Raw genomic sequence first — 26,211 nt, forward strand, 5'->3', positions numbered from 1 at the left:
ACGGCTAACAAACAATAGATAAACGGATCACGGAGCCACCCAAGCCATCAGCAGCAATACCACGGGGATCGCCCAGCTGAAAGCAATCAGCAGAAGAATGAAAACCTGAGGATGGGCGATCCTAGAAACCCTCAACCAATGGCAGGGCAACGCATGGGACAAAGGGGGGTGACGTGACCGAGAGCGAGGGGGCGCTGACCGGCGCGGGGTATTTAAACCCCGCACCGGCGCGCTCCTGTCACTCTCAGCTTTTTCTAACAACGTTGTACCTATCCTGAAATAAACCAGAGCCTGCTTTGCAACCCAGTGTCTGAACGTTATTCAGAGGTAGGCAGCGCATGACAGGTATCTCATAAACTTAAAATATAAATTCTATGTATAGATAAACCCAAATTTGGGATGTGACAGAATTCCATGTATTAAATTATAATCTAAGAAGGCTTCTAGTTTGATATGAAATCTCTGTCAGATTTACTTTTAAGGTATGAGGTTATTCTAAACTTCAAAGCATACTCCCACATTTTAGTTAGCTACTCTTCTGTTGTGGGGATCAGACAACCTTTCCAGTAAGAAGCATATGATATTCTTGTAGTAGTTATCATATATAAAGCTAATTCATTATATTTTGAGGGGATGTATGGTTTGGTAAAAAATTAATAAGAATATCATAGTTTGAAATGAAAGTATATATTTTAAGATTTTTTTTCATTCTAGTATGAATCATTTTCCAGAATTGTTGAGCTTCATGGCATTGCCACCATATATGTAAAAGCGAACTGACTGGCTCATTACATTTCCATCAATTTTTTGAAAATGAACTATCCATTTTAATTAATCAAAACTGGAGTACTATACCAATATAATTATATTATTTTTTTCTGAGTATAATGTTTGGAATAAATTTAATCTTCCATTAAAATTTCCATTATTTTTTCTATATTACTGCTTTCAATTTCAGCATCCATAAAATCTTTGACTTGGTCAGATACTGAATCATATTTCACCAGCAGTCTATAAATATGACAGCAAATGTTCTGAGTTACATATTATAAAATAATTCCCCTTTTTCTAAAATATATGCATTTGAAGTTACTGAAACCCATCAGATAACCTGGACATTGTGAAGAGTTTTGAAATATTTTATCTTCATCTTACTCACATATTGGAATGCCAGCTATTTACTGTTGAGTTAACACGGGACATGACCATCACAGAAGTGCACTTCTGCTCGCACCACAGTGTTATTTCTCCCTTCCCTATGAGCCCTGATCTGTTCCAAAGGATTTTCCAAGTATTCAGAGATTTGTGTTCAAGCAGGAGTGAACCAGATGTTCCACATGAAACAGGCAACATATTCTTCCAGTGGCATGTATTGCACTGGACAACAGACAAAAAAAAGGCCTACCGTTATCTGTGTCCCATTAACCTTGCTGATATGACCTAAACTGACAGAGATAAAATCAGACTATAATCCTGTCAAGGCTCTAGTCTATCTGGAAACACCATTCTCTGATCAGGAAACTGTTTTTCTTCAATCACTAGTATATGAGCACACTCCTCCACTTTATGATGATAATATACTCTGCATCTGTTCAGGGCCCTTGTATCTTTTCTAACTTTATGTGCTGAAGGGCATTCAAAGCAGATGCCTTGGATGAAACCTGGTGAGCACTGGCACGTTTTATAACCAATCAACAGAGAAATGACAAATGATTGATGGTGAGCTTTGGCTCTACACATACTAAACAGGTATGGCAAGGAAGTAGGAACATGCATATTGAGGAAAGCAGGACTCTACTGATAAAGAAACAATCAGAATCTTTATTAGAAGCAATTATTTAATCAGAAACAATTGTTCAAATAAATGCATAACATTTGAAGATAATATAATTTGAACAGCAACTGCTAATTAGCTGGGACTGTTCAATGACAGTGGAAAGCCCTGCACAGTTTTTACAATGAAACTCCTAAATATTAGCTGCAGGCTTATTCTGGCCATCTGGCAGCTACAATATCTTACTGAGAGCTTGTATGTTTCTTTAATAAAATTCAGGAGTTTACAACAGTTCCCATAAATGGTCCTGACAGATTCTTGGATTTCAGGTTTTCAGACATAGCATTTCATCAGAATATGTTTTAGAGTCTTGACATTTTACAGTGAATTTTCACTTTAATATGGGGGCAGATGTTCTTAATATCTACCATAAATTCAGCAGAACACACTTTACATTATGATTAACTCAAATATCTTTTAACTGCTAGGGATGTGAGTACATGAAAGAGATGGATTGCTTTCAATAAAATGTCTATTTTCATCTCTTGACAGTAGACTTAATCTAAAACAGTAATTTCCAACAAATTCTAAGTGTCTGCTTTGATTAAATCATTGTATAAGGAACATACTGTTCAGTGTTCAAAATGTATGTTTAGTTGTAGACATAAGGGGCAAAACTTCCTGTTTCTGAAAATATTCTCTTAAAATCAGTCTATTGTATCATGACAGCTGATTTCAGCGTGCCTTGGCCACTGCTGCTTTCAGCCATGCAGTTCTATCTGTGCCACAGCACTGCTTCATTAAAACTCAGGCCTTATTAACTAGAGTTTTTCAAAAAGCAGTAGGAACTGAAGAAACAGGAAACAACAGGGGAGGCAAATTACATAGGCCCTCCTGACTGAAAAAGAGCAAGAATGCCCATATTAGGTACAGTAAAAGTGAAGTGGCACTGAATGTAGTTGCTAGTGATAGCTGGCAGTGACCTAAGACAAGGCTGATTTTGGATGGGCAAAGCAATCACCAATTTAGGGGTTGCATGCATGGATGGCTCCCAGCTACAAATTCATAGATTCAGGTTTTTTTGTTGTTTTTTTAGACAGGTTTGGCAAGACTGTGTTAAGCATGAATTTCAGTTTCCCGATTTAGAAGGGAGTACTTAAAATGTCATCCATTTTTCTGGGCTGTCTGCTATACTGTGAAAGGCTCCTGTATCAAGAGCCTTACACAAAGGACAGTTGGGTCAAATGAGCGTGCGATGCAATGCCTTTTTGTAGAAAACATTATTAATTAATTACAATAATAAACAACAAATAGATAATGTAGTGCAGCATCCTTAGTTGTAATGAGAATAACACTTCTTAAAGATGTACTTCAGTATCTTGCACTGAATTCTTTACAGATCAGTGTTCTCCCATTCACACATTCTATGAGGTGAAATATTGTTGGTAAAAGAAGGCAAAAGTGAGAATTTAATTTAAAATCTAGCATACTAATCCTGAAAGTGATTTTCTTGGTACCCTGAGCGGAGTTCTGCTTACAGGAGAAGTAAGAAGGCAATTTGAAGTTTTTTCTCAATTTCTGAAGCAGTGTCCATTCCAGACGCTTACCTGGATCTGTTAGTAGAAGAATTCCTTCCATTAAAGGAAGCCTAGTTAAAATTCAACTCCTTGACTCCCAAGAGAGTAGCTTTCTTGTTCTATTTAGATACTTCTATAAAGCTTGCTCAAGCCATTTGTCTTAGTTCAGAATGTTGTAAAATTTCATCCTTCTACTCTAAAAGATAAATGCCATAAAATGAAACCAACAACAACAACAGAACTTGTTTGAACTTCCTCAGGGCCTCTTTACCTCTTCAGTGTTATCCATATTTACACATCCTATTTCTATATCATGGTTATGACACAGTCTGTTTTTTTGTCATTTTATTAACAAAACAATTTTCCACAAACCTATTTTTAATTTATTTTATTACATAATTAAGGCCCATAGCAAAAACATAAGAGCCTACAATGGTCAGCAAGAACAAACTGAATAAACATTCAGCAGTAACTATATCATCTTACAGACCATCTTACCTCCTGACCCCCAGGGCATGGAACACATCCAGATCTTCAGCACACTCGGAAAGGATGTTAGGGTCAAGGCCAATCTAATCTAGGGGGGTATGGTGTTTCAGAGGTCAGGCGACAAAGGGCATGAATTTACCAAGCCAGAAAGAACGCAACCGGTGCACAACACAAAATTGTGCAAAAGCCCTCCTGGCTATAGTTGCCAGCTGCTCTTTGAACAGGACCCATGGTTCCATGAGGACCCCCAGAGTCCTCACTGATTCTGTTTCAGGTAGTACAACCCCATCCAGAAAGATAATTGAAATTGCAATCCTATACACTGCTACTTGGGAAGTCTCATGGAACTCAAAAGGACTTTCTTCTGAGTTGATAGGATTATGTTATAAAACACCCCCAGGATTATATTCTCTATGTATACCACATATGCTGCAGCTTTCCTTTTAAACATAAAGCATGTAGCTAAGTTGCTATAACTCACATACCAGAGCAGGACTCTGTAACATTTTGGGATAATTTAAAATTATGAGAATGTTTGGCAGGCCTTTCACAAAATGACTTCTGGGAGATTAATCCATTTGCAAAATAGCTTCCAAGGGGACAAAACCAGCTACAATTCATCCCCTTTTCAGAATGCTACCTGCCACCTCTCTAGGGCTGTTCTATAGGAGTCTCCCATTTTCTGTACTATTCCTGTTTACCTTTGTTCTTTTTCTGCATCAGTAGGCACAGTTCCAAACATAACCCTAGGCTGCAACCACCATTCATTTTTGATGTCTAAAAAAAGTTTATAGGACCTATTTGGAGCCTGGAAGCATTCATGCATATAAAGATAGTGTTAGAGGCTAGCTTCCATTTATTTATTTATTTATTTAAATATAAAGAGTCAAGTAAGGTACAAAATCTGGCCATTGCCAGGGGAGATTTCTATACGCAGTTTTCTGCCCCCAGCTACCACATTGGGAATCCTAGATTAACAGAAATCTTCCAGCTTTTGTTTATATCTGTTCCACTTTATCTGAAGCATAATGTATTTTCAGTGGTCCATGGATTAATTAGAAATGAACAACATAAAAATAAAGTATTATATAAAAAGAAATTAGATATTGGGGCCCAGTATTAAAGGAAAAAACATGTCACAAAATCTATGGCACACGCTCTTGTAAATGCTTAGGGAGGCATCATAGTATATAATAAACCTTTTTATTAATTTTATAATACTAAATTATAAAGACCCAGAGTTAAAATGGTTTCATATTACTTCCATATATTGTCTTCATATACAGGAATGATGTGCAGCAGAGTTTATAATATATTTGCTTTTATGAGAGCTTTTTGGAGACAAAAATGAATAATTTTGTAATGGCAAAATAAGAAGTTCAAAAAATATATGTTTAAATTGCTGCAAACTAGGCTTCCCTAGCAAATTGCTGCAAACTAGGGACGCGGTGGCGCTGCGGGTTAAACCGCTGAGCTGCTGAGCTTGCCGATCGGAAGGTCGGCGGTTCGAATCCATGGGACGGGGTGAGCTCCCGTTGCTAGTCCCAGCTCCTGCCAACCTAGCAGTTCAAAAACATGCAAATGTGAGTAGATTAATAGGTACCGCTTCGGCGGGCAGGTAACGGCGTTCCGTGTAGTCATGCCGGCCACATGACCACAGAAGTGTCTACAGACAAACGCCGGCTCTTCGGTTTTGAAACGGAGATGAGCGCCGCCCCCTAGAGTTGGACATGACTGGACTTAATATCAAGGGAAACCTTTACCTTTACCTAGGCTTCCCAGATGCTGGCAATATAGAACAAATTATTTATGCATTTGCCTCTCTGGTCAAAAACTGAAATGACTCAGTCTTGTAAATGCCATTTAATTTAGACATTCATTTATTCCTTTGATTTGTATCCCTCTTTTATTTTGTACATGCTTACAGATTTGTAAATCATACATAACATACCAGCACATTTAGGATTTAAACAACAACCAAAACCCAAACCTCCCTGTCCAGCCTTAGATAATAATTTTGAGTATTTTTAAATATATCAACCTTCCAATGGTAAACACAATAGGGAATGCAATCTAGCCTTTGTTAAGCTAGTTTCTATTTTAGAGCCCACTAATTTCAGGGGAATGGGAGACAATTCTTCATGTATTAGCAAAACTACAACTTTATGAGATGAATTTAGCATCAAACGCATCTTATAGCTTTAGATGTCTTCTGAGAAGAGAAGATCTCTACTCAAAAAGCCCAAAAGAGAAAATTAGAAGCATAGGACTGTTTCAGGCTCTTTTCACATCTTAAAACCATGGGCTATTGCTGTTCTTTTTTATTGCTGGGATTAGACTAAAAGTCAAATCAAAGCAAAACAATTTAGTGCTTGGAAGAAGCAGGAATGGTGCTAATTCTCTGTCTCTTCACTTCTGTCTTGCTTCTTTTAAAGCTCTATGGCTTTTTTAGTTATCTCTGTCCATGAAATGCTGAAACCAGTGTTTATTTTGTCCATTGTTTCCAGTGTTAAAATAAATTATTCATGCGTATGTTAGCTCTAAAGCAGCTCTTAAGTTCTACATCATTTATAATGCTATAATACCTGGTGTGAAAATGACTGCAGAGATTTTGAATTTAATAAAGAAAAAAGAAATATTGATGGTATTTATAGCAAACTGTATATGAGTGCCTTTATAAGAACAACAACTTCAGCTTATTCTATAACTTGTACACAAGGATGGGCCATGCGTGGTCCTTTGAAGGTATTCTGATGGAATGTTCTCTGAATACATTAGTTATGTGCTGTTGTACAGCTCACTTCAAGTAGGGAAGGGTAGAATGACTCCCTGTTCATAAAAGGAGATCCTTTCATGAAATTAAATATGCCTCCTACTCTGGAGACAATACATCCTGTGTTTTTTTATTACTTGTACTCCCTACATTTTTGCTAAAATGTACATTAGTTGTTTCTTCTTCTTCTTCTTCTTCTTCTTCTTCTTCTTCTTCTTCTTCTTCTTCTTCTTCTTCTTCTTCTTCTTCATCATCATCATCATCATCATCATCATCATCTTTTCAAGTGACTAATAGGTTTCTTAGTGTTGAGGAATGACATTTTACATGAGCCAACATTCATTTCTTACAACAAACATAAAAACCTGCTTTTAGTGTGTTACATTATATCACAAAAAAAATCAATTCACAAAATTTTAATGCTAATGTTTAAAAGAAATTTTAAAATACCATTTCTTTAAGCTAAATAATTTTGGGGCGGACATGGGGATACATTTCCTTTGACCTGGAATTCAGTTGTAAAAGTCCAGTATCTACTGGGTGATGCACCCTCAAAAGTTCCTTCTTTTGAGATTGGGAAGAGGCATATCATGAACGAACAATCTGCTCAGTGTTTCGGGGTAATTATCTGTAGGTTTCAGGGTGGCACTTCTGTTATAGCTTTTTCTTATGTATGCAGAAATGAGAATTCTGGATGCTTTTCAGTGGCCTTTTCCATGTTTGCAGATTTTCCATATTTGAAATGAGTACTGGTATGTGGTTGGGCTTTTGAGTGATTTAGGAAGCTGAACCCGTTAACTATCACATTTATTTTTAAGAAGAAACACTGCAAAGACAATGGAACAGGGATTCCTCTGGAGCTGGGGGGCAGGTAGTTACTCTTACGTCATTTCCCTTCTTGCTAGGTGGCCAAGTACAGCTTGCCTCCATTCCTCATCTTCTCCAGCCACACCAAGAGGAGGCTTGGCTGCTCCCCACAATAGTGGTCTGACATATTTTTCCCTTTCTTTTGTGGAAAAAAAAGGTGTAGTGAGGAAAAAAAAAGAAAGGTGGTAATAGAGCAACAGCTCACTGCCATTTTTGGAATTTTCCCATTGGTCATTTGCACTGTGAGCAAGTTAGCATCATGGGAACACAGAGCTCAGTGGTGGGAACACTCATCAAATGCCACCAAGCTGCAACAAAGGATAGAAAGTCAAAGCTAGTGACTTTGTGGATGTGGCATATATCTGTTTTTACAGTAAAACTTCAATTTAATAGTCTGTTCAGGGGCAAAGGGGGTCTATTAAAACCAGATTTATATTAGTCCCATCAATTTCCCTCATTTGCATCATGACATTATGACACAAGTAATATAATTTGCAAGTATGTAACATGCCATAATGTCATGATGCTAATGGTGGAAACTGATGGAACTAACATAAGGTAGCACCTGGAGTATTTTGGATGCAGTACACTTCATTATTCTAGGGTGCTGACTGGATGAAAAATTGATCTGTTTTATCTGTAATCTCTAAATGGGGGTCTGTTAATTCAAGGTTTTACTGTATTGAAGTATATAAGCTTCAGGTTATGCAATGTCATTTTTTGAAAAAGGGGTGATGGAGAACATATGAATTTAAAAATATGCAGAATAGCTTTGACTTAACTAACTACAATTTTGAAAGTATTTTTCAATCAAAGATTAGTGGTGCATTCTAATTTTGCAGTTAACATTCCTAAAATAAGGTATAAAATGCATTCAGAATTTTAAAAAGCCCTGAATTTAGTCAGTAGGGCAACCTGCATCCTCTTGTGATTTCTTAATTGTGCCTTTCCAAATGCCAAGCAACTTTTTTTTTTACTAATGAAGTTACTGTTTGATATTGCTTATTAGCTAAGTTTCATTCATACCAATGAGGTGTTTTACAATATACTTTGAAATAAGAAGACTGGTGTATCACAGATTTTCATTTTGTGGCAGATAATTTTGGAAGGGAATATAATTTTAAAAAGTATTGGAAGTGTTTAGTTCTTTCATAATTTGAGGGAAAATTCTTTTCTAAAAAATAATTTAATTGTTCAGAAACTAACATAGATTTCAAAGAGACACATTGTAAAATTGATCTTCTATGTGATCTTCCCGTTAGCTGTTTATTATCATAGCAGTCGTCATCATCATCCTCATCCTCATCATCCTTTATTAAAGACATAAGGCCATCAGTCAGAAAAAAAGTAAAAGTATGTTGGTCATGAGAAAAAAATGATGGAACACAGCATGATCTCTAGAATTTTGGCATAAAGAAATCAATCTTGTAAGATATATACTTGAACTTTTTCCCCTTTCTGTGCACAGTCTCCTGGTTTCCAGCCTGGTGTCTTAACCACTTTGCCAAACTGGCTCTTGACAATGAAAGAGGGGAGTGTTAAAAAATGATCCCCTCCAGGTGTCAAATATGCTAGGTACACCATTGTTTTAATTGTTTTATCATTTTGTTTATATTATATACTTTATTGTTAGTTGCATTGTGTGGTAAAGCTGAATGATATTAGATAGATATCTATGGGGGAGAGAAAGAGGAGGAGGTGTTAGTAGTAAGCAGTGAGAAAACTAATCTATTGATCATACCAAACTCTTTAGGAGTTGGAAAATCAAAAAGCAATTGTAAATAATCTCTATATACAGAGTGAATGGCCCTTGAAGTGACAAATGCAATTCAGGGTATGAACTCATGCATACTGGTGTTAAAACTCAAGTTTCACAAATGTATTTATGGCATCTCCAGGGATTTTGGAATTATGGTATACAGCTGAATGAAAATGCCAACCTAATGTGTGGCTAATGTTAAAAAATAAGTAGGCATGGTTATATTTAGAAGATAAAAAATAAATAGTACTTAAACTGGTAATTATTAATCAAAATCCTATTGACATGTAGCTATATGCTCCCTGGATCAAGCAATTTAGAATCACTCCAGTACTGCCATTTCCACCACAGGATCCAAGAGAAGGCTATAAAGAAGACATGAGTATAATAATAGGTTTTTACTTATATTCTAGCAATTGGTGTTAAGAAATATTCTAATATTGGATTAATGTTACCACCGATAGCTTTCCTTACAAATAGTCTATCCTTTTTAAAAGCAGTCCAAGTTGGTCACTATCCTAACAGCTTGTAGCAGTGAATGCTTTTGTTTCGTTCTGCATAAACTGTGTGAAGACGAACTATGTTTAATAAGTCTTGATCAATCCCTCCGTATTGGGCTGTTGGTTTTTTGTTTTTGTTTTTTTAATGAGAAAGAAAAAGGTAGACAGATATTGAAGAGAATGCTGCATGGTATGAAAAGGATGTACAGAGAACAGAGAAAAGGTTTATGTCTCTCTTTCTTTTCCCCCTTATATAGGGGGGAGCAACTGGCCCTTAAATCACAAACCAGCCTTACAGTATGTGCCCAGGGAGAGTCACCTGACCCCTGAGAGCCAATAGAGGAAAAGAAAGGGGTTCTGCCGGGCTTTGGGCGGGAGGAGTTGGGTGTCTTTTGAGAGTTGGTGGAGTCTGGGATGAGAGGTGCTACCTCAGGTGGTACCTCAGGCAAGGTGGGAAACTGAGTTGTTTTGGCTGTAGCTAGAATTATGTTAGGGTTTTTTAAATATTATTATTTATTTATTTTATTTCTTTTTTACTGTATGTTCTCTGTGTGGAACCTTACCGTTTCTTGTCACCTTCAATAAACTGGATTTTTGTTTAAATCCTGGAGTTGACTGGTGGCCTTCTAGCCCGTGCCTCAGCTTGGCTGAGCTGCAGACTCCCCAGAGTTTGGTTTGGTTTCCCTTCCTGCAGTTTAGCCAGACTAGGGTGGGAGGAGGAGTTCCCCTTCAGTTCTTCCCTGAGGGCTGATGGGGAAGTGAGAAAGTGGTGGCGGCGAAGGGGTGGTGGCACCTGTCAGCCCTTCGAGACAGACCAGACTAGGAAACCAAAGTTATGAATGCTAATACTATTTTAATTATAAGGTTATGGTAACAGATTCTTGTAAGTCTGAATACCCCCCCCCCTTTTATCTTCATGAGAATGAGGGAGGATCTTGTCTGAGATGCTTTCTCAAATTATATTTCTGCCTCAGACTCAGATTTCTTTTATCTGATCATTGTCTTGGTTGTGGCTCACCCTCCCGTTCCTCATGATTATTATTCTTCTCATTAGAGCAGCAATGGGACCTACTTTTCCAGTCACTGTTTGTCCCCAGGCATGAGTTACTTAGAAGCAAAGTCCCCAAAGGGAGGGCTGGTTTGACCCTTAGGACACCTCCCTAATTACACCTTACTTGCCTTTTTAGTCAGTTAAACGTTGGAAACCTCCCTCATGGTTGAAGTAGTCCAGACACTCACTGCAACTTTTCTAACTCTAGAACATTATTTCTGAAGTGTAAACAGTGATACAAGTATGATTCTATCAGATATTATGTAATGGCAACTGAGATTGACAGTTCAATTTTCAATTTCTTCCTTAATGATCTCACAATGGAATTTGCAGTTTACACAGTAGCCAGCATTTTCAATAGTTTGTTCAGCCCTTTTCCAAGATCCCTTTCTATGTGATTCCCTCCGTCTTAGTTCCAATTAATTTATATGTAAAATTAGGATTATTTTTGCCTCAATTTACATTATCTTGCCTTTACTTTTACTAAACATATTTGGCATTTTACTGCCCATTTTCCTTGTTTGATGAGATGATGGGAGCCCTTCACTGTCTCCTTTTGTTCTTGTTGCACTTGTTTGGTTAAGGCTTTCATTTTCTGAAAGGATAATTTTTTTCTAAAAAATCCCATCATTTTTTAGAGATTTCTCAAATATAGGCCTTAACTTCAAGGCACTCTCAATCTCTCTCTCTCTCTCTGTGTGTGTATGTGTGTACTTCTACAAGTTACTTTTTAGTAATTTAGACAATGACTTTAAAAAATATGCAACAGGAGGACTGGATTAATATGTCCAATAGATTTATAGTATATGGACTTTGAAACTGAATGTAATATTGGTAATAAAGCTGTGAATAGTACTGCAGACTAGTACTGTAAGAGATTACATTTCCTTCACTTAGATTTCATTGGGTCCATACTGTATAATGCAGGCTTAGCTGCACATTTACTGTTTTCCAACCATTAAGGTGCTGATACCAACACAAGTACCCTTCTCAAGTTAATTTGAATTAGTCATTTAAGTAAAACTCTGAAGTACCTAATTATACTTCAACACTTAAAAGCAAGAGCCATGAATCAATGGCACTCCTTTGATTGGACTTTGGAAACTTCCATTTGAATTGAAATGTACCCAAACAAAAAAGCCCACTTTGAGCCAAAATGTTTCTTCCTTCTGAAAATTTATACACGAAGCTATTTCTTTGTTTTGTTGCACATAATGATTAAACTGGAGATCTAGTCTAGTGTGTTTTTAACTTTGCAGACAATAGCACTGCTCTTTGTACTTGTTATTCATTACAGTTGCAGTCAGCATAATTATCCACTGCTATTCATCATAGCCAGTGCCAATAATAAGAACAATCAATCAGTTGCAATACAACACAATAGAGTATTATTTTATTCAAAGCACTTATGACTTGTTATTATAATAATTACAATACTGAAATGGTCAGAAGCTTAGTTAAACAAGAATATTATTGTAAACAGCAATATATGACACAAAGCCAAAGAAAGTGTGCATGGCATGTTATGGCTTACGACCAACAGGACAGGAATAGGGCATTATAAGCAATCTCCATTTTGTTCTACTTTTTTTCTCTTATTGTAAAATAAGGATTGTTATCAAGAGAAACATTAATATTGCAAGAAAGTACGTGGCCATCTCAGTTTTGCTTGGCCTGTATTCAGTTAATATTTATTTACAGTCAGAATGTTTTATTCTAAGTTCTGTGAAAGGCCAAATGCAATATTCAGGTTGTACCAAAAGTCAGGCCCCATAGACAATTCATTATTTAAACTGCATTAAGAGTTCAAACTGGTTGCCAATTTCTTCCTTACATGTTTGATGCAGACCTTTGAACATTCCTAAATGCAGTGACATTTTCTCTTTTAAAAAATTAATAAAAAATACTGTTTTTGCCTATGGGGCCTGACTTTTGATATAACCTTTATGTTACAGAGTTGAGGGTAAATATCAATCATTTAGAGGTGTTGAGAGCAGAATGTACCAGCTGATAAAACTAGATGTGTGAAGATGTGTCATTTTTAGACAATGGGGAGATGTTCCAGAAAACTGTATGGTATACACATTCTTCTCTTGATTTTTTAAAGAGCCAATGAAATGGATAGGCTAATAGCAATTAGATAGCTGTCCCAAAGTTGTGTCACTAGTCAGCTGAGAAAGTTTAATAAGAACCCAAAAACTCTATTTAGTAAATCTCTAGAAGTTGACCACCTGGATCAGATGAATGGAAAATTTGGAAGAAAGAAGCACAGAGGAGCACAGAGAAGTGGCTGTCATTGTCAGGAGGCCAGTGAGGAGCAATGAGTTTGGGGACAGATAAAAGTCACAGTGAGCTGGGGAATAATATTAAGAAGATAACACAAAAAATGCTGTCACCCAAGTTGTGAAACAAAGATGAAATGTTTGTGACCATTAATATGTCTATGAGGAAAAATTCTGTGGACTGATGACTCCTGTCCAATTCTAAACAACTGTGTCCCAAATTCCTTTCAAGGTAACTAGGTTCTCATATCATGTTAAACCAATAGCTGAGTTTGAAGAAGTTGCTAAGGCAAAACCAAGAAAAGAAAACACAGAGACTCTATGAGAATAAAATCAGGACTCTTAAGAATAGGAGCTAGAATGAGGAAGAAGTTAGTGGAAAATTCCAAATAATCAGGGAGGGAAATCTGGCCTATATTTTAAGTAGGGACTGATGTGTTTACAGCAAAGTAAACAAGGGGGCAGTGTAGAAGATAATTCTACAAATTCATTCTCCCTCCCTCCCCAAGATTAGGAACAGGTTCTTACACTCAATAGGTAAAATATCCAGGGATCAACTTACTTTTTTAAAAAAGATTTAAAATATTTTGGATAGGACTATGAGGAAGAAAGATATGAAAGTGCTTATGGATTCAGTATTAATATATTATCAAGGTGTGGAATTTTACTATATGATAGAAAAACACTATGCTTTTTACCAACACTATACTTTATTCTTACCCTTGAATAAGTACTGAACATAATGGGGTTTACTTCTGATTTTTAACCTCCATGTGAGATGTCACAAGATTGTATTTTTTGTTTATATTTATTTATTTATTTATTTAGAAAGCGATTTTTGGCTGAGATGTCTCATGAGTATCCTGGCTACCACAGATGTTGCTTTCCCAACCATTCATTCAGATGTTTTGATATCTACTGTCTCTTAGCTGTATAAAATATTCATATATGTTTGCGTAAAGAGAAAAAGATGAAAGTACTAATAGTTTTAATGTGTTCTGTAATGGAGATTTAAAAATTGATATTTACATTTTAGTAAAAGTCTTAATGATAATAAATTAAGACTTCTTTGCTCTGTAAAGTGCATGGAATTATGCTTTTATCCACTTCAAAATCCCCTTTCATTGCTTATTTATATGTTTAAATCTTATTGCCCAAATATCTATTCTTCAGGAATATAGTATGTTCATTTCAGCCTTTGTTTATAAAACATGGGTTTAATGGTATTTGTATGGATTAGTCTTTCTAGCTTAAGGTTGGTGCTACTTTACCTTAATTACAGCCATTAATCAAACATCATTACATAATATTGCAGAGAGACCATGGGTGTTGATTTTATGAAATCACTGCAGAAATGTTTTTGTTTTGATTGCTGGTTGCATATATGATATTGTGTTAGATATCTTGTTGTGGATTGGCTTTCTTCAAAAGTGCAAATACCCATAAGAGCTTTACCCAGGCTGCGATCTGTCCTGAGGCATGACTGAGATAGCTATGTCAACCACTATACAGTGGTTAGCAGGTTGGTTTCTGTATATAACTCTTGGCTTGGACCAGCAGTGGCCATTTGGCAATCACAGCAGTGCTATTAAAGCCCCACCCCTATGTATGTGTGTGTGATGCTGATCCAGAACTCACTGGTTTGGACTTCGGCTGGGAGCTAACTCTTCCTCTGCTGCCAGCTGGCTGTTTGGGAAAGAGAGAAGAGGGTACCAGGAAGAAAAAGACAGCAAGCAAGAGATGCTGCATTATATAAAGTATATTGGAGAACCTGGAAACACCACAGGAATCGCTAAACCTTCTCCCTGCCTCTGGAGATTCCAGCGTCTGGGCAAAAGGGCATATTCAGCCCCTCCCAAATTTTTACCAACTGTCAGCTTGCCTAATAAAATTCACAACCCTGCCTTTCCATTAGGTAAATCAAGACAACACCCCAGATATTGCTGATCCCTTATTTCTGTCCCCTGCAACCACCATGAATATTTTTTTAATCCATCCAATCATGTCCAATTCTTGGAGACTGCCTGGACAAATCCCTGCAATTTTCTTGGCAAGCTTTTTCAGAAGTCATATGCCATTGCCTCTTTCCTAGGGCTGAGAGACAGCAACTGGCCCAAGGTCACCCAGCTGGCTTTGTGCCTCAGGTGGGACTAGAATTCCCAGTCTCCCGGTTTCCAGCTTGATGCCTTAACCACTATACCAAATTGGCTCTTAAGTAATATTAGAGTGCTGTTAATTTCAATTCACTCTGGCTAGATTATATAAGGTTTATTTCTTAGTATGGAATAATAACTTGTACATTTATTTTACCTCCTGAAAATATTGTTGTTTCATTATTTTTTATATTTGCATCATAATCTTGCATTGAACATTGATGGTATATCTTCTTTTTTTAAAAAAAAACAATACTTTTTATTGAGATTTTAACAGTAATAAAAGATAATGCAAAATCAAATAAGGAAAGGAAAAGTAGAAAAAGAAGGGATAGAAAGTGCAGAAAATAAGAGACAGAAAAAACAGAAAGAAAACAAATATTTAAAGAAGTTACTTCCAATCTTCTTTACAGCAGTTACAAGTAAGCTTAATCTCTCCTCCCTCTTTGAAATTACATTACATAGATCACTTCTTCCCATATTTCAACTCTTTTCCAACAGAAAATCTAAATATCATTAAAGGTTCTATCCAATTTCAGCAAAAAGTCCATAAAGGATTTCCAGTATTTTATAAGAACGTTTATTATCTTATCCCTGATCAAACAAGTCAATTTTATATTCTTTTCTTTTGTGCCATATTCTGATATTCTTAATTCTTAATGTGGCATTACGATGCTGTTGTAGAACCTGGTTGCCATCCTTATCTTCTTCCTCCCATCCTAGAAATTTTTTTAAAGCTTTAACAGTCCTCTCTTGTAAATCCAATAGTAAGTCATTGCCTAGGTCATTTTTCATCTCTTGACTTAATAATTATATTTCCTCTCTATTTTTCTTAATCTCTATTTTATTTTCCACAAACTCTATTTTGTTTCCCAAGACTTCCACCTCGACTTTAATTTGATTTACCACTCCATTCAATCGTCCTACAGATTCTTCCAAATTATTTTCCATCTCAACTTTTGTCTCTTCTCTGAGATCTCTTTTAAATGATATATTCACATAAACAGATATTGTTGCTGTTATTGTAGCTGTGAATTTCTTTCCCATTTCCTCAAATATCCTTTGAAATGTCTCAAATCTAAAAGCTTTGCCTCTCATTTCTGTAAGTTTCACTGCTTTTCTAGTAACAGTCATTGCATCAAGCACAAAAGTAAAAGGAAGGGGTTTTTTTCCCCCTTCTTTTTCTCCCTCTCTAGTCCTTAAGTCTTTGGTCCCCTCTAGTTCTGTGTATTTCTATGATCACATGGTCTGTCTCAAACTTCCTTTATCTCTTTATTTTTCAAAATCCACTAGTCTCTTCACTGAAAGTCTACACAGTCTGCATTCCCACAAAGGTATTATTTTATTTATTTAATTTCAAAAACAATTTAGTAAAGGTCATAAGATTTCAAAATTGACTGGTTCCTTACTCTGTTTAAAACTTTCTTAGACTGAATTCTTATCACACTTTTTGCCGTGAATCTTAAATTCTTTAAATTCTTTTAATTGTTATTTAACTCTTTTCTTTGTTCTGGAATGAAGGATCACTCACTGGGTGGTTTTATTCTGACCTACTGCTCAGAAGATCTCTTTTAGCATTAGAATAGTTGTAATCCAAAAGTACTTTAGAAAGTGAGGTTTAGCAAACACAGTGTCTTTACAGGATCCACTGTAGCTGTGAGCTTGTTGTCATTCCCACAGCTCCCAGTACTCAGACTCATGAGTCGACCACAATCCTGCAGTCTCCTTGTGAGGAGCAGCTATCCAGCACCCAGGTGGGCAATTTCTCAGCCTCTTTTTGTCTGGAGAGGCTCCATTGACCCAGGCTTGTCACCAGGACATCCGTCTTCACCACAGCGTCATCTACACTCCTTTAAAGATGTCATAGTCTGCCATTACCTCACCTGGATGACTTCCTGAAAATATTTTTAATTTGCCCTATAATGATAGTCATTTATTATAAGATATAATATCAAATGGCTTGCAGACAATCTGAAAATAAATGTAAGATGATTTGTAAATTGTACATGATATACAAACATGACCGTTATTAAACCCAAAGAGCTCTCAGATTATCCCAGAATATAATTCCTTGGAAGAAGAAGAAGGCAAAAACGTTCTCTATTCCTGGAGAAACACAATATTGCAGAGAACCTATAGGCCCAGTCCATTTTTCAAGGAAGAAAACACAGTCTGCACATGATTCCAAGTAGGGGAACAGATTAGGGGAGTGGGAATACCACCTAAGCTGCTGTATTTCTCATCCCATCACATAATATAAATTGATTGACCATTTATATAATTTTATATTACCTGCTGTATACTAAGTACTATGAAAACACAAAACACCTTGAACTGCACCTGAAAACACACCAGCAACCAATACAGCTCCTAAAGCAGTGGTGTTACATGTGCCGAGTAGCCAACACTATTTACAACCCAGGCAGCTGCATTCTGTACCAGCTGAAGCTTCCAAATGCTCTTCAGGGGTAGCCCCATGTAGAGCGCATTGCAATAGTCCAAACAGGAGGTCATTCTAAAAGAAAGTCCTATTAGAATTCTATGCAAGAGAAAGGAATATTCCTTTCTGAATGAGATACTAAAGCAAAAAAAGTTTTAATTTCATTGGGACAAATTAGAGGGTTTTTTTTTTTTACTTTTAAGCAGCAATGAGTTTGACTAACTGTTCAAAAGGCCTGAAAATTTTTGGAAAATTTTAAAGGAGAATTGGAAGATGTTCAGATGGAGCTGTACTGGAGACTGCTCTAAAATTACAACAGATGGAAAAGGATTCTGACAAAGATTATTCTGAATTAGGTCCTATTGACTTTTCTAAATTACTGGCCTAATTATGGATTATAAAAGTTTAACGTGGAATATAAATGGAGCAAATGCTCTTCAAAAAAAAAGAAACTATTCCACTACTTAAAAAAATTAAAACAAGATATAATTTGCCTACAAGAGACTCATTCTAAAAAAAAAAGACATAGAATATTTGATGTGCAAAAATATTTGGGTGCAGAATTTATTTCAACTGGACTTAAAAAAATAAATGCAGTTATTAACTCCCAACTAAAACTGGAACTTGCTTTGACTTATGAACATGACAGATTTATGTGAACAATAAGAGGGGACTTTTTAATCATGCTTGGTGGACATGTCAAAAAGCTTAAAAATGGATCCAAATACATACATTAATTTAAAGATTAATATACAACTGAAGCCAAAGATGTTTCTTTTGGGACTGATTGACAAAAAGTTGGAAACTTTTTATATATGATAACAGCTGCAAGACTTTTATATGTACAACAGTGGAAAGACTGGACATTACCCACCATGGAAGAGTGGATGGTGAAGATGGTGGAGCTTGCTGAGATGGCTAAATTGACAGCCTTGTTAGAGAAAAAACACTGATTAAGTTTAATGCTGATTGGAAAAACCTTTTGGACTTTTTGCGTGAAACAGAAAAAAATGAAATTAGGATATAAGGGTTTGATGATTAGAAAAAATAGTAGATGATAGAAAAAAATTAAAGTTGTAACCATAGTGTAAGAGTTCAATATAAATGTATACCTTCAACTGTTAAAAAAGAAAATTGGAAGTCATTTCTTTATATTTCTTTTTTTATGCACTTTTTAATGCACTTTTGGCTTCCTTCCTTCCTTCCTTCCTTCCTTCCTTCCTTCCTTCCTTCCTTCCTTCCTTCCTTCCTTCCTTCCTTCCTTCCTTCCTCTTGTCCCCTCATCATAAATACTAGTTTCTGTTAGTTTTTATCTTTCTTAAGAAAAAAAAAACTTTAAACTTTAAAAGTTAAGTTTAAAGTTATTAAAGTTTAAAAGAAGATTAGAAAGTTCTGAAATGCTGAAGACCCAGTGTCACTGAAGTCACACTTTGAACAAAAGCAGCAGTAACCCTCTGAAGAACCCTGCGGGGGAATGGGGATTAATATAGATTGGTAATTAACACAGTGCATCAGTAAAAAGAAACAGAAAATATTATTTAAATTTATCCCTTTGAATGTCTAAATATATATAAATGTAGACCTTGAAGTGATATAAATTGTGGTGTAAGATGCTAATTTGTTTCATTCATGTATTGGGAAATCAAAGTTCATAAGGCAGGCTTTGGTGTTTGTTAAGTAAGTTAAGGAAATAATTTATTTATTTTTTGTCTTAATGGTTGAGATGCTAGGCTGAATAGGAAAGGTCTGGTATCACTGAAAAATAATGATAATAGTTCATTTATTATACTAATGTAGAAGCTTGTTATTAAATTCTGAATTCTCAAAACAAGTTGTAATTAATATAATTAAAACTATTTACAGTTTTAAATCTTTCTGTCTTAAATATGTTATGGCTACTGAAAAAGTACTTCTAACCCTTCAGGCCAAGCTTCCACCATGAAAACCTCTGATAGAGTCATGACTTTAAGGGACTATGAAATACTCAATGTCTTTAGCCATTTTTGTGCACAAATGTATATGGTATTCCCCCTCATCTTTTACATCTCTAATTACTATATACTGGATTATATAAGGTGTGAAGTATTAAGAAAATGAAAATAAAGCAGGATAAAACAAAAAAGGAAAAACCTGTTGGGGGAGAAGAAAGTTATCTATGGAGTTAAAGTAATTGAAGTAATCGGTGGTCATCTTCTCTGCAAGTGGTAGGGCTAGCTTTATGTAATCTTATTCAGTTTTCCAGATCCCCTTGTACATTAACTCCATATTTTGAGACCTATTTTCTCTTTGATAAGAGTAAAAGAAGAATGTATTTTTTTTCAGTTTGAACATCAATATACAGTGCTTATATATACAAAGTTTATATTTGAACAGAGAGAATGGGAAATAGCCTATGGAAGAATCTTCACAATACTAATTGTATGCTGCCAGGTATACATTTCAGCTTCTTTAAACTTTAGAGGAAAGCAGTTCTGCCATTAAAAAAAAATGATAAATTGCACTGTTTTAAAATAATCCTCTTTAAGCAGTTCATTTTCTTTTATGTTAATCCTTATTAAGAAACTATAATTTTGCTACTAATGCATAGAAAAGTTTAGAAAAACAAAATAAGACAATAAGAATTTCATTGTACAGGTACCAGGGAACTCATTCAGATCCATTCAGATCTCAACTGTTGTCTGGGAAAAACAGAATTAAGGCAATGCTTTTATAACAGGCCTTAAACAATAATTTATGAATATTAAAAAAAATCCTTAATGCCTATTTGCTGAGATGGTCTTTTTCTCTACTTTGAATTGTTAACACTTGCTAATACTAGAGTACCAAGCTCTTGTAATTATATTGAAAAATTATAATTAAATAACGTTTGATACAATCTAGTCACTGTACCTAATTTTGCCAGGTATACATTTCTACTTCTTTAAACTTTAGAGGAAAGCAGTTCTGCCATTAAAAAAAATGATAAATTGCACTGTTTTAAAATAATCCTCTTTAAGCAGTTCATTTTCTTTTATGTTAATCCTTATTAAGAGACTATAATTTTGCTAGTAAAGCATAGAAAAGCTGCATAGCAAATACATAAAAAAACTTGTAGCTAGCATAAAAGTGGAAGTATTATGCAAATACATGATTGTACAGTGTTTTCTTGACATTAGTAATCCGTATGTATTTGAACAGAATTAAATTGCTTATTAATTACCCCTTTCTATTATTTTTAGGTGCTGAAAAAATAGAATTCAAGTGTCCTCTGAATCATATTAAATGTATTGGCCCAAACAGATGTATTCACTTGTCTCAACTCTGCAATGGTGTTTATGATTGTCCTGATGAATATGATGAAGGAGTACATTGTCTGGGTAAGTGATTTGGGGGATGTGTAAGGAGAGTGCCTGGATACTTTTCAAAAGAATATCTTGTATATTTGAATCTACAGCAAGCTGGAAACCCTCCTTTGTCTAGTTTTCTTTGTACCACTTATAAAGTGCCTTCCTCGTCATATCACATTTCATACTGCCAATATATGAGTATAGTACTATTTAAATGCATCAATATAGCTGTCTCATTCCAGTAACTCTGAAATCTTTTTTTTTTAATGTACCTTCAATCAGCATTTTTCCATGCTTTCTTGACATTTAACCAATCCAATAGTTATTGTTTTTTTTCTGCAATTGCTTCCTTCTTCAATCCATAAACAATATCCTCTGTTCTGACTCTATGTTGCTATGAAACTCCTGAAGTTACCTTTTTGCTACATCTTGTTATCTGTTCATCTGTTCTACTTAAGTCCTTCTTCAAGTTATCCATTTTCTCTCATTTTCATTTGTACTTGGAGTCAGCTCTGCTATTTTCTGTGTCTTCCCTTCTACATTAATCAGTCTACTTCTACCTCCTGAGCATCCTTTTATTCAGAGCCTATGTATTAAATTACATTTTTTGTGTTTCTCATCCATGTGTCAAATCCATTTGTCAAGTCCCCATCTCTCACCTTGACATGTGTACCTGATCTGAAATAAAAAAAAGCAATGTCATTGCAATTGTAACTGGCATATCATGATCAAATATTCAGTACTATATTCAATGTTAGCAAACTTATTGGGGACATATTTTTCAGATAACCTTCCATGGCTACAAAGTTGGCTAATATGACATGACAGAATGGATTATATTATCAATCTTACAAGTTCAAATATGAAACAGGTCAGATATGAGAATAACCACTGCCCTGTACTGTTTTCATAGTGGTAGCAAGATAATACTTTAATCTGTAAATGATCTTCCTTGAATAAGATCCTTAAATGATTTTATAAGATGTGTAAAGTATCTGGGTTGCTGCTTTCTCACCTTGATTTTAAGAGGAGGGGGGAACAATTTTCTTAATGAAGCAACATGAAATAGGGGCTCCCTCCTCCCCTTTACAAGCTCTATGCTCCCCTTAGCAGCATTTATGGTTATTACTGTAGGAGGTAGACTATTCCTTGTACTAATATTCACAGGAGTGAATGTATTAAGGGGTAAAGGAAGCCAAAACCTCATTAGAACACTAGATAATGACGTTTATTTGTTGTGTTAAACTTAAAGTCAGGGAGATAAATGTTGTTATAGAATATAAAGAGTAGGCAAGTTGCCATTTAGAAGGGAGGGGAGGAGAGAAAGGGAAAAAAGGAAGGATAATGATTGGTTAAAGTTGGTTAAAGTTTTGCTCGATATAATGTCATTATGAAAGATCACTTCTTATTGTATAATATACTGTATATACCGAAACCCTATTTTTATGCTTATATGTATTTATATTGTTCTGGCTTTTCTTTTCTTTTCTTTTCTTTTCTTTTCTTTTCTTTTCTTTTCTTTCTTCTCTAGAAAAGTTAATTGGCTGGAAAAGATGTGTGATAAAAGAGACAAGCATTGCTTTCATTGCTGTCTCTTATTATTTAATTATTAACAGCAAACAAACAAAGAGAGAAAAGAAAACAACAACATGCAATGAGATGAAATGTTGATGGAACAGAACCTGTTCCATAATCAAAGTCATGGCTGTTCTTTAGTATGAAAGGAATTGCTATCAATAACTTACCTTGCATACAACAATAATCTGTGCTACATTCATGCTTGCCTGATTACTGCTATTTCTTATATGTTATAGCACATACCTTTGACTTTTTTAAAAAAAATTAATTAAAAACTACATGGGAAACGAGCATGCTGCAAAACAAAGAGCCATCCCCTTGTATTTGGAAATGTGTCCACTTGTATCCCTCTCTCCCCCCACCCCCATCCCCAAAAAAAGAAAAAGAAAAAAGGGAAGGGAAGGGAAGGGAAGGGAACATTAATATTTCCTCAAAAACAGATGTGTTCAGTAGCTGTCCCACAATTTTTAACTTCTTCCCTGGGAAAAATAGATTTGTTATGTTTGAATTACATATTATATCATTGTGGAGACTAAGAATTTCCATCTCCCCACCTGAATGTAAGCAGAACTGACTGCATGAATCAGGGCTTCATTTATGCTTGCTCCCCATCCTTGTCAGGGTGCACAGATGATGTAGGAGGGATGTTCACTATATGATAGCCTGAGTTCAACAGTCCTACAAGAAAATATGGTGTATCTGGTCCTGGGGAAATTGAATTAAAATACAAATTTTATGTGGGCTATATTTAAGTTTGTTGCGTACTTGGGAGTGGGCACTAGATTCTTTTAGGTTGTTGCACCAAACTAGGGCTATGGTGATTCTTCATCTTCACTCACACAGCTGCCTGAGGAACTGACAGTCTTCTGCCCTTGGCAGTAGTGGGGACCATCAACAGTCTGTTTTCTCAGGAATCCTGGAACACAAAGGGGCTGATGATCTTCTTCCCACTAATTGGGGAACATACCTCTTACTATCATTGTGGGGTTGGAAATCTTCTATCCACTCAATGGAGACTGCAATTTTTCTAGTGTCTGTCATTATTTCCTATTCAGACACACACTCCTTTCTCTCAGGAATGGCCATGCCACATATAATTCAGATTATTTCCCTTCATGTCTTATGAGTAAATTGTAAGCATGAGGACTAAGAATCACAGCAGGTTTGCTCTTTTACTGTTACATAGATGTTAGCATAACTAGGAAATGGGGCCCTTAACACAGACTGACATATCATTTATTTTAAAATATAATTCTTGTGATAAATCATATCATTATTATTTTAAAGGAACAGTGGAGGTTTAATAACATGTATGATGGTTTGTTTGTGGCATAGGCATGAGTAGAAGCATGTAAGAAAGCATGAACCCTGGCAAGACTGAGAGAGAGTGGTTACAATGTTATAGATACTTAAGTTGTTTATGTGTTTATGTATCTATGTTTATATACACACACATGCACAATACTTCAAAAAAGAAAAGTTATAATCTATAAGGGGTTTTATTAGGAATACCAACAAGACTTTTCTTTAGCACTTTAAAGAAAACCATGCCATATCAAGAGTATTTGAAAGTCTCCTTAGTTTCAAACTGTCAGACCCAAGCCTGCCTCTGACTCGGAAAGTGAAACTCTTTCAGAGTCAGAGGAGGAATTGGAAACTTACCAGTCCAAAACTGGGGAAATGAAACTCCAGGCTGAGCCAGCAGTGCGGGAAGAATCCATGGTGCTGATTGGGCAAGTTTCAGAGGAGGACTTGAATACACCAATCAGTGTGCACCAACAATAAGCTGAAAAGCGCACACAAGAGAAAGCAGCCCGATTGGCTACAGGAGACTCCAAGCACGCCAAAGAATGAAATAAAAGGCAGCCACGCAGAGAGCGAGCTGCCAGAGACAACTGATCCTCTAAGCCTGCAGCTTCGGAAGGAGAGTCCTTACTGACATTGGAGGCAGCGTCTGTTGCTGAGGAGGAACCAGTGCCTGAGCTCCACTCCAAAGAGGAATTGAATCTTGTGTCTGCTGCAACTGAGGAACCAGGGTCAGCTGTGCCCAGCAGCCTTCACCTTGCATCCAGCCTTGAAACTCTGCGATCGCCTCAGCAGTGTAGTCAAGCCGAGAGGTTCCTGTGCCGCCACTTGTCCTCAGTCCTGTGCATCTGCACTTTGCATGCTCAGTCCTGCTTTGGATTTTCACACCTATCTTGTTCAGAATCTGGGTGCCAGTCCAGTCCGGGGCTTCCAGCCAAGTCTAGCCTTGATCCAGGTTCCAAGCCTTGCTCCAAATATTCAGACAGAGAATGCAGCCTAGTCCGGGCTTCCAGCTGAGTCCAGCCTTGCTTCCAGTTTCCAGCCTTGCTCCAAGTTCCCAGAGAAGTCAGCCTAGTTCAAGGATTCCAGCCGAGTCCAGCCTTGCTCCAAGTTCCGAGTCCTGCTCCAAGACTCCAGTCCTGAGAATTCCGCCTAGCCCATATCTTCCAGCCAAGTCTAGCCTTGTTCCAAGTTTGAGTCCTGCTTCCAAGCTCCAGTTGCCATGTCCAGACCCAATCCACTTCCAGACTGCCAGTGATTCAGCATCAGAACAGCTCCAGCACTCCATTCCAGTTGGAGATCTGTTGCTTCCAGCACACTGTGTTCCAGCTGCATCCAGCCTCCCTGTCCAGTGAGAGAGTCCTGTTCACTGCCTGTTGTGCCCAGTTGGGCTGTTTGATTTGAATCTTCATATTCAAGGACTTAACTATTGTAAATAGCTATTTAACATAGTGTGTATTTTTAAGACCTTGCCAGGCTGCACAGTCTGAACAGGACACAAACATAGTTTACAATGCAGCATGGAGGACTATTGTTTGAGGAACTCAAAGTGTAAGTCTTTGGATCCCAGTCATAGTTTTAATGTGCAGCTTGACAGATCTTAAAAAGTCATTAGGATTGTGTTGTTGTGTTTCTTTGTGTTGGAAAGTCCTAACTTTCCTGAGAGTTATCTCTACTGAACTCAGTAGAACATTTTTTCTGAGAATTCCAGACTTGAATAGTTCATTATCTTCAATTTCATTTTCTTTTCAGCGTTTTTCTCCATGTCTCTGCCAAATGATCCATCATGTATGAAGATGGATGAAGACTATAGAATAATTTGGTGTTTGTTCTGGCTTGTTATTGACTGCTCCATTTTAAACCATACTTTAAAGATTTGAAGGAAATTGTTATAAACCAATGGGTGAAACAAAGAAATATTGGGATATTGAAAGAAGTCCAACACAAAGAAACACAACAAAATCCTAATGACTTTTTAAGATCTGTCAAGCTGCACATTAAAAGAAGCTTTCTTTGTCCTAAGGGAGCCTGACAGAAGTTTGGTCAGACATTGTTGTTTAAAGTGACAGTGGAGAGAAAAGAAAACTTCAAAAGGTTCAAAGGTTTTTAAAAAAGTTGGGATGGGGCTCTAAGGTTATTGTAACATTTAGTGCCCACACTTTTTAAAATTTAATTCATCACAAGTCCTGCAGAACTTGTCTGTCAAGGGCTAGCCTGCATTCCAATGTGTTCCCTGTTGTCGATCAATAAGGTTGAATTTACTTCAAGTCAACAATTAAAGAAAGGAAGTTTCTGTATGTGTACAGACTAGAGATTGCTGAGAAATCTTTCTGATGC

General features: G+C 36.3%; 1 protein-coding gene across 1 annotated transcript in view; it reads left to right on the top strand.

Moving 5' to 3' along the window:
* The window catches only part of LRP1B (LDL receptor related protein 1B), a 707,094-nt gene that overhangs the window by 136,953 nt on the left and 543,930 nt on the right, over positions 1-26,211 (top strand). Inside the window, exons 3-4 of the mRNA XM_063307533.1 lie at positions 1,300-1,307; positions 20,884-21,021. Coding sequence (XP_063163603.1) covers positions 1,300-1,307; positions 20,884-21,021 — 146 coding nt within the window. The remainder of the gene's footprint in view (positions 1-1,299; positions 1,308-20,883; positions 21,022-26,211) is intronic.

Source organism: Candoia aspera, chromosome 1 (genome assembly GCF_035149785.1).
Source record: "Candoia aspera isolate rCanAsp1 chromosome 1, rCanAsp1.hap2, whole genome shotgun sequence".
NCBI classification, from domain to species: domain Eukaryota; kingdom Metazoa; phylum Chordata; class Lepidosauria; order Squamata; family Boidae; genus Candoia; species Candoia aspera.